Source organism: Sorex araneus, chromosome 2 (genome assembly GCF_027595985.1).
Source record: "Sorex araneus isolate mSorAra2 chromosome 2, mSorAra2.pri, whole genome shotgun sequence".
Classification (NCBI taxonomy): domain Eukaryota; kingdom Metazoa; phylum Chordata; class Mammalia; order Eulipotyphla; family Soricidae; genus Sorex; species Sorex araneus.
This window is the reverse complement of record NC_073303.1, coordinates 290,976,160-290,985,383: the sequence shown is the minus strand read 5'-3', so window position 1 is coordinate 290,985,383 and position 9,224 is coordinate 290,976,160. Positions and strand designations below refer to the sequence as shown.

Sequence of the window (9,224 nt, the reverse complement as noted above, 5' to 3'; positions counted from 1 at the left end):
TGTTTACTGGCCACATCGTCAGTTAAAACCACCTAGCTTAGGGCCTGGCCCATGAATAATTTTAAAGGATTTCTATGGGGTCAACAGCTTGGACTTGGATATAAAATCTGCCCTTTATCAGTTTCAGATACCACTCAGATACCACTCAAAGATTGCAGTGCTGTTAATAATCCGAGGCCAAGAAGCCTCCAAAGGTGTTTTCTAAACAGCAAAGTGCTCGTGGCAGACAGGTGGGAAATAGAGTTTATTATTATTGCTGCATCTTTTAGTCGGTTTTCATCTTCCCGGGCCTTATTTCTCTAGGCTCCCAAAGGCATCCTGGTTACCTTAGTAGCCAGATGCTGATGAGGCCTCCAGGGGCAGCTGCGCAAAGCCAAGCCAACAGCCAGCTCCTTGCCTTTGCATGCCCTTTGCAGGCAGAAGTGAGATGGTCTGAAGCTCAACTTCCTTCCAGGGCCCCTACGCTATCTGGGGTCCTTTAAACTCAGCAACCGTGCCTCTGAATTCTCAGCTCAAGGCCCCCAAGCACCCCCTTGGAGACTCCTTTCTCCCCAAGCTCTGTCTCTTGGCGTCTTGCCTGGTTGCTGTGGAAACTGGTTCCAGTGCGGACAAAGGAGGGAGCTGGGTCCTGCTGCTGTTTCTTCTTCTCGATCCTGTCGATGAGGATTTTTAGACCTTGGAGACTGCGCTGCCCGGCCCTGCACCTGCCCTCACTCTCCTCATTCTCCATCAAGTGCAGCTTGCCCTCCCTTGCCACAGACGAGACCATGTGTAAAAGCGTGACCACGGGTGAGTGGAAGAAAGTCTTCTATGAGAAGATGGAGGAGGCCAAGCCAGCAGACAGCTGGGACCTCATCATAGACCCCAACCTCAAGCACAACGTGCTGGCCCCAGGCTGGAAGCAGTACCTGGAGTTGCATGCCTCAGGCAGGTGAGTGAGTCTGATGTGGGCTTTGAGGCACCCTCCTGGGGGGGGTGTGGGGGAGAGAGAGAGAGAAAGAAAAGGCGGGGGGAATCCAGGTGCTAAGGTTGAGTCTCACTGTTAGGCCGAGATAGACTGGGAGGCTGAGAAAAAGTGCCGCCTAAGTGGAAATTAAGACACCTGAATTTCATTGTGCCTTGTCCACTGAGCACTTCCATAACTTTCACTCTGGTTTTGCCTCTGGAAGGAAAATAAGGGGGGTTATTATTTCTAAACTCACACATTTTTGCATATTACTCAATTTTAATTATCTCTTGAAAATGGCTAAAAACGAAGATAAATAGTGGTAGTGATGGTGATAAGTGTGTATGTGTGTGTGTATGTGTGTGTATGTATCTGTGTGTGTGGTGGGGGGGTGGGGTAGGGAGGGGAGGGCAGACTCAGGGCCCAGTGGAGGGTCAAGAGGTATGTGCTAGGGGCTGGAGTGATAGCACAGCGGGTAGGGCATTTGCCTTGTACACAGCCAACCCGGGTTCAATTCCCAGCATCCCACCTGGTCCCCCAAGCACCGCCAGGAGTTATTCCTGAGTGCAGAGCCAGGAGTTAACCCCTGTGCATCGCCGGGTGTGACCCAAAAAGAAAAAAATAAAATAGCAAAAACAAGAGGTCTGTGCTCTGGTCTCCAAATAGTCCAGTTTTAATCTATTTAATTTTGTTTGACTTCATACAAAATATTGAACACGGGGGATGTGCTGGAGACGGGCTCGACTCTTAGCTCCAGGGCCCTTGAACAGTTCACTTTCCTTCCAGGACTTTGTTTTTCTCATTTTCAGAGGGAGGTGTTAGCCAGACCCTTGTCTTGCGGTTTGTGGAGAAGCAGCACTGTCATCACTTAGAACTTGTTTGTGACGCGGAATCTCAGGCCCCATTCTAGCCCTCTGGAGTCAGAATCTGCCTGTCAGCAGGCCTCTGGCTGACCCACATGAACAACAGCATCTGAGGTGTCTGCCTGGCACAGTTATCAAGGGGTTTCTTAAGCCAAGGTTCACTTGTAGGGCATAAAATGGACATAAGGCCCTTCCCTAAGGTCTTCCTTCCTGGGCCAGCCCACTCCATTCCAGAAAACATCTGTGGCCCATCTGTTGTGCGGGGGACTGTCTCTGCCTCTATTGAGGTGTGTGTGTGTGTGTGTGTGTGTGTGTGTGTGTGTGTGTACCACTTTCTATTCTGTCTCTGAAAGAAGAAGAAGGGTAATAAGGTGGTTTCTTAGGTCCCTCCATTTTGACATTTTTCCAGTCCAAGCTTTGCAACTCAGTCTGTGAGAAGGGAAACACTCCCAAAGCATGTGTGTAGAAGAGAAGAGAGGAAAGTTAAAGCCAGACATCCTTGAACTGGCTGGAGAGAGGCCTCCAAAAGGCTGCACACTTGTTGCAAGATCCAGCCACTTCTCCAGGAGCTGGAAGGTTCGGGGTGGGGGGGTGTTTGGGGGTGTGGGTGGGGATGGATTTCAGAGAGACCTGGCTGACAGGCTGTGATCCCCAGTAGGTCCCCATCAGCTTACTTTTAGGGACCTGGCACTGGGCCAGAGGCTGACATGGGGTCATGGGGTCACGCCAGCTAAGGAGAGACAGAGTGTTTGCTGTGGGCCGCCCTTCTAGTAGGAGTTTCAAAAGAGGCTGGAGCAGGAAGAACTCATTTGGTGCCTGTTATCGATTTCAGCGTGAGGACAGAGGTCCAGTCCTTGTCCTGGAAACACGGACAGGGCACATGGAATGGAGACAGCTAGCATAGTGTAGGCAGCTGAGCGCAGAGCACTGCTGGATGCCTGGAGCCGCCTGTGCAGTCGGCCCGGTGCTGTCAGCACGCACAGAGCTGAGGCTGGGCGGGCACCTGGGGGAAGCTAATGAACCCGGGGGTCCCCAAAGGCCCTATACTCATGGTTTCCCGGGCATGCTCTGCCCACTGCCCCCTGGCCCCTTCTTCCACTGTCCTTATTCCTCCCTCCCCGCCCCGCAGGTTCCACTGCTCCTGGTGCTGGCACACCTGGCAGTCGCCCCACGTGGTCATCCTCTTCCACTTCTACCTGGACCGCGCCCAGCGAGCGGGCTCGGTGCGCATGCGCGTCTTCAAGCAGCTGTGCTACGAGTGCGGCACGGCGCGGCTGGACGAGTCCAGCATGCTGGAGGAGAACATCGAGAGCCTGGTGGACAACCTCATCACCAGCCTGCGCGAGCAGTGCTACGGGGAGCGCGGTGGCCACTACCGCATCCACGTGGCCAGCCGCCAAGACACGCGGCGGCACCGCGGCGAGTTCTGCGAGGCCTGCCAGGAGGGCATCGTGCACTGGAAGCCCAGCCAGAAGCTGCTGGAGGAGGAGGCGACCACCTACACCTTCACCCGGGCCCCCAGCCCCACCAAGCCGCAGGCCGAGGCGGGTTCGGGCTGCAACTTCTGCACCATCCCCTGGTGCTTGTTTTGGGCCACGGTCCTGCTGCTGATCATATACCTGCAGTTCTCGTTCCGCAGTTCCATCTAAGGTCCTTTGATGGGCCCAGCGGGACTCTCTCGGGTCCAAGGCCTGTGGGGGCCAAGCCAGCTGGTGGCAAGGGGCAAAGAGAGACTGGGGCTGGCAGAGGAACCAGCTTCTGGCACCGGCACCTCCACTGACTCATGGGGACCTTGGACAAAACCCAGTTCTTCCATCTGTAAAATCAAGGGTGTGGGATAGATCATTGATTTCCAAATGGAAAATATCGAGCCCAAAGTTCTGCGTAGATGCCTCAGGAACTTTTGGATCTGGAGGGTCAACTAAGTGGTTTACTCACCCCAGCCCACCTGCCCCTCCCCAACTCCTACCTCCCTCCTCCTCTTGCTTTAATCAGACAGTTCCATCTTAGATGGACTTCCACAGAGTACAAGAATTTTGTATGATTGGGGGAAAAAAAGCCAGTTCACCTTCTTTTAAAAAATGACAAGTCTGGAAGATTCAGAAGGCATTTTCCAGAGCAAAAAGCTGGTCGTTGCTCTTCTTTGCTCCCTACCTCGCCCCCTCTTGTGCTTCTACATCTCAGGCTGCAGCCTTTAAATTACCCTCTGCCTGGTGGGTGGGCTTCCCCACAGCTGGGGCTTCACACCCACTGCAGAGATTCCTTTTAAGAGAGTCGGAAGTTTGGGAACACAGCTTTCACTTGCTGCTGGCCACACAGGGTTTTTGTTTCTGTTCCCCAGATGATCAACTTCCAGATGCCCTTCACTCAAGGTGGATTCTGGGATCTTCCTGAATCAAGGGTGGTTGAGAGGGAAACTTAGAGAGGTAGGATTCTCACTTCTGAAGATGAATTAATTGGTAGAGAATTTGAACTGGAGAAGGTTTAGAAAGTAGTGGGCTTGCAGCAAAGCAAAGGGGCCTTTGGACAAAACCCGGTTGTTCCATCTGTAAAATCAAGGGTGCGGGGTAGATCATTGATGTCCACAAATCTTGGAAAATAAAGTGATATTCTTTTAGAGAGAGCCTTCAGAGTTTTAGTGACAAATTCTGCCTAGTTTTCAGTAGTCTTGATGGCCGGAACACAGGAACTTAACAGAGTCTCTGGGCTCTTTGCTGAAATCTCAGCTGGGACCTTTTCCACATCGGCCATACTATTTCAACAAAGATCTGCTGTCCACCCAGAACTACAGGAACTGGGAGAAAGAAAGGGAACTTTAAAGATATGAAGAAATTTGCATGAATATGTGGGAGAAGTGCAGAGGTGCGTGGTAGAATCCTACATTGCTTCAAAAATGGGATGCAGTATGGTTTGATGCGGGAGGGAAATGTGGGGAAGGAAGCAGAAAGCAGGTGGGCAGCTATTTTCTCCTTTTTAGGGTCCTCACTCATCACACCTGTCAATAACTTGACTTCCTCTCCCCCTTCCTCTGTTGCTTCCCTTTTACAGACAGAAAGCCACTATCTGTAGGTGGAGGGAGGAGGGTCATTTACACATAGGGTACTTTATTTATTTGTGGCTTTGGTGCCACACCTGGCTGTTTTCAGGGCTTACTTACCCCTAGCTATGCTCTCAGGGATCACTCCTGGTGGGGTTCAGGGATCATTCCTGGAGGGCATCAGGAGACCATATGGGGTGCCAGGGATTGAACCTGGGTTGACCAAGGGCAAGGCAAGTGCCCTACAGACTGTACCTATCACTTGGGCCCCAGGTGGGATTCCTTAATAAAGATGGGATATCATCAATTAGACTTAGTAATCATTGAGGTGTTATTCAGATTTACTGCACTACTCGATTTGTAATATGGATCCCTAGATGAATTCCCCCTTTATGTCTGGGGTGCCTATGAAATATTTTTGTTATTGTCTTCCAATAATCTCAAGGTCTAGGCCAATAGTTAAATAGTTGTAACTGTTAAATAGTTACAAGCTTTCATGTTTGGGTTACAATCTCACAAGGATCAAACTCCCATCCCTCCACCAGTGCACATTCCCCACCACCAATATCCTGGGTATACCCCCCCTTTCCCACCCTCCTCCTGCCTCTATGGCAGACAATATTCTCCATACTCTCTTTCTACTTTTGGGCATTATGGCTTGCAACACAGACACTGAAAGGTCATCATGTTTGGTCCATTAACTACTTTCGGCATGCATCTCCCATCCCAACTGGTTCCTCCAGCCATCATTTTCTTAGTGATCCCTTTTCTGTTCCATCTAGGCCAATAGTTTTCCTAGTCAGGGATACAGGCAATCCTTAGTCAGTCATCTGAGGAACTCAATTTCAGGCTACTTTTATGTCTGCCTTTGATATACTTCTATCATTGGATTATAACTTTTTTGCTTCATTCACACAGTATTTACATCTTTATCCAGGCCATGCATCCTGAGTACCTTTCCATTGGAAAGTCCTGTTCCAGGTGCTGGGATCCTGGGGGCCCTGAAGAGAAGCCTTGCTTCTTAGATATCTCTCCTTATGCAAAAGTTTTCAGCCTGGTGGCACTTTAGAAATCCTGGTGGAGGGTTTAAAACATTATTTAAGCTGATAGAAAGATAGTACAGTGGGTATGGTACTTTCTTTGTACTTGGCCAACCTGGGTTCAATCCCCAGCAGCCCATATGGTTTCCTGAGACTTTCCAGAAGTTATCCCTAAACTCAGAATGATGAGTAAACCCTGTTATTCATAGTACTGCTGGCTATAGCCTAAAAGCAATTTTTTACTTTATTCGCTAAGAATATTATTTTTCTTTATTAAGAATATCAATAAAATATTATTTATTTTTTATTGATTGTGATGCCACACCCAGCAATGCTTAGGGCTAACCTCTTGCTCTGTGCTCAGGGATCGCTACTGGTGGGGTTCTCGGGACTATGTGGGATGCTGGGGACTGAATCCAAGTTGGGTCTGTACAAGGCAAGCCCTGTAACTGCTGTATTATCTCTCTGGACCTGAAACTCCATTATTTAACCCTGCCATCCTTGCCTGGTTGCTCATCAAAAGTTGCTATATGGTCAATTCCCTTTATCCATAAGACTATATTTCAGACCCCTATTGAACACCTGAAATCACAGATAATACAAAACTTTTCATGTACTATATGTTTTTTCCTACACATGCAATTCCTGTAATAAAGTTTAGTTTATACATTGGACACACAATAAGAGATGAACAACTAAGAATAGGAAAAACATAACAGTAAGTACACTATTATAAAAATTATGTGAATGTGCTTTCTATTGCTAAAACTGTCTTATTGTGTGCAATTGTTTAGACCACAAGTAATTAAAAACATGGATAAGGCTGTAATTTCTTGTCTATGGTCATGTTTCTTGCTGGACTGTAAGCTCCAAGAAGTTCAGACACAATACACTTTTCTTAGTGCTTAACAAATCACTATATTACTTAGAGTACATAACAAATCACTATATCACTGTTATCCGTTGCTCATTGATTTGCTCGAGCGTGCACCAGTAACACCTCCATTGTAAGACTTGTTGTTACTGTTTTTGGCATATTGAAAATGCCGTGGGGAGCTTGCCAGCCTCTGCCATGTGGGCAGGAAACTTTTGGTAGCTTGCCAGGTTCTCTGAGAGGGGAGAAGGAATTGAACCCGGGTCGGCTGCATGCAAGGCAAATGCCCTACCCGCCGTGCTATCGCTCCAGCCCCTTTTGAAAATTATCCAGACATTATTGAACATCAGCAGTTGATCAGTCAATCAACATAATCAATAGTTGATCAATCAAGCAACGTAACAAATGATCAGTAAATATTTATCAAATGAACACATGAACCAATGAACTTTCATCAGCAGTGTCTTCTGCCTTCTCCACCGGAGATCTAAGTTAGGAGACATAGAAACCAGCCTCTCAGGCAACCCCAAGATGGGATAGAATATTATAAATATCTCTTCCATCTTCCCTCTTGTTTAAGGGAAGAAATTGGAAACTGGGGACTACCTTCTCTAGGACCAAAAAGGTGGCTCATTAGTGGGTATTGGCTCAAGAGAAAATAAAAATTCTAAGAATATTTTCTACTCTCTAGAGTGTGTCTTTTTTTTTCTGGGACTAGCATTTGTGAGGTTTCTACAAAACTTTTTATTTCAGAGCTCCTATAGATTTTAGTCAGCAAAGCACATTTTGATAAAAATTAGTTTCATAAGAAATCACAGACTTGGAGCCTCTTACTGTGCTGTGCTGTTGAAATGGATCCCCCCTTTTCATTTCCTCCCCAGTTCCCCCTCCCCTTCATTGTTGTTGATTTTGTTGTTGCCATAACCTGGGCTTGCGCTCTCGCTTGGCTGTGGTACTCACAGTGCTCACACACTTGGCATCAGTGCTCACTCCTTCATCTGGAGTGTTTGTACTTGTGTTCACTAGGGATTTAACTCTCACTTGAGAGACACAAGTCCTGGCTGTCATGCTCACTGCGGGTTGTGGTAGTTGTCATGCACGTTCAGGTAAGGGTACTCAACATCCTTCTGATTATAGTGTTCATGGGGGGGGGTGCGTTGGAACAGTCAAGCCCTTTTGTGGTATTTATACACACTTGACTGTGGTCCCACCTGTGGATCACAGACAGGAAAGATGCCAGGCTGAAACAACAAACCTGCAAAGATTGTACTTGGGGCATGTCGGAGATTAGGCATTTGAACTTGTGACCATAGGTTTGCAAGGCAGGTGCTCTAAACCACTCTGTTATTTCTCCAGACTCTTAGCTCCATATTCTTGCCTTGTTACAACTCTTTCTGCACACAGGCCCATTAGATATTTCATGCTGTCCGATCTCTTCCACTTTTCTCTATGCTAGGCTAATGTTAATTCAGTTTTCAGTTTCTAGCCTGGGCTAAAATATCTCAATCTCCTCTATGCAAGAATAGAATAGGTACTTGTGTGCATAACTTGCAATTTCCCCCTCTGCTTCTCCATTCATAGCTACAACTCTCCTTCCAGCTCTAAGGCTTTGTGCTTCTGCAAGTCTCTCTTGGAAATAAGTATTTGCAGAATCCCAGAGTATAGATTCTGGAGGAACTATCAGAGACTCAGTCACTTCACTGTTCAGATAATAAGGTGGATCAGAGCATGGAAGTGACATATGCCTGGGTTACATTATCAGGGAGAAACAGAGTAAGGGTTCAATTCACAAAATTTTATTCCAGAACTTCCCTAAAGCAATCTACACCCCGCTCCCCTCCCTGTCTCCTTTATTATCCCCTCATATAGTTGTTACAAGTGTAGAATTTGAGTCTTATTGGCTTGTGCCTTCTCTTGGCTAAAACTTCTCTGGATGTTCTTTCATTGTTCATATTGCCAAATACCACATGATGAAATTGTTAGATGTATCTTAGGTGTCATAAATAAACATTTTAGAACTTTTTAGGATTCTGGCCTTCTCCACAATGCTTCTGTTTGCTGATGCTCAAACCAGGAGGAGGGCTCCAGGCACTGCATTGCAGTTCTAAAGGGTGAAATGATCAGTGTGAATGTCAGCAAAAAGTGCTTCCTTGATCACCAAACTCACTGGGCAGGAGACCAGCCTAGAGTAGGTCAGGTTGTGAGATGCTCCGAGAACCAAGAAGACTTCCAACTAAGGACATTTTTCAGGGTAGTAAGTCCATATATTAACAAAACTATAAAATAGATAAGATCTAGATCCCTTACTTCATTAAGAAATCACTTAAATCTAGAGAAAGGAAGAACAAAATTGTATGACATAAATTATGTGCAGATACTGAAAGTTGGGGTTAGTGCTCAGGAAATACTTGAGTCCTCCCACTGCTACTTACAATTTGGCCTTAAAGTTTGGACTTAAAGTTTT

The 9,224-nt window shown here is 47.1% G+C and overlaps 1 protein-coding gene across 1 annotated transcript; it reads left to right on the top strand.

Moving 5' to 3' along the window:
• Positions 1-659: 659 nt before the first annotated feature.
• On the top strand, positions 660-3,458 carry RTP1 (receptor transporter protein 1). Its single transcript, XM_004603022.1, has 2 exons — positions 660-931; positions 2,939-3,458. Exons 1-2 carry the CDS (start codon positions 660-662, stop codon positions 3,456-3,458), a joined length of 792 nt encoding a protein of 263 aa, XP_004603079.1.
• Positions 3,459-9,224: the final 5,766 nt, after the last annotated feature.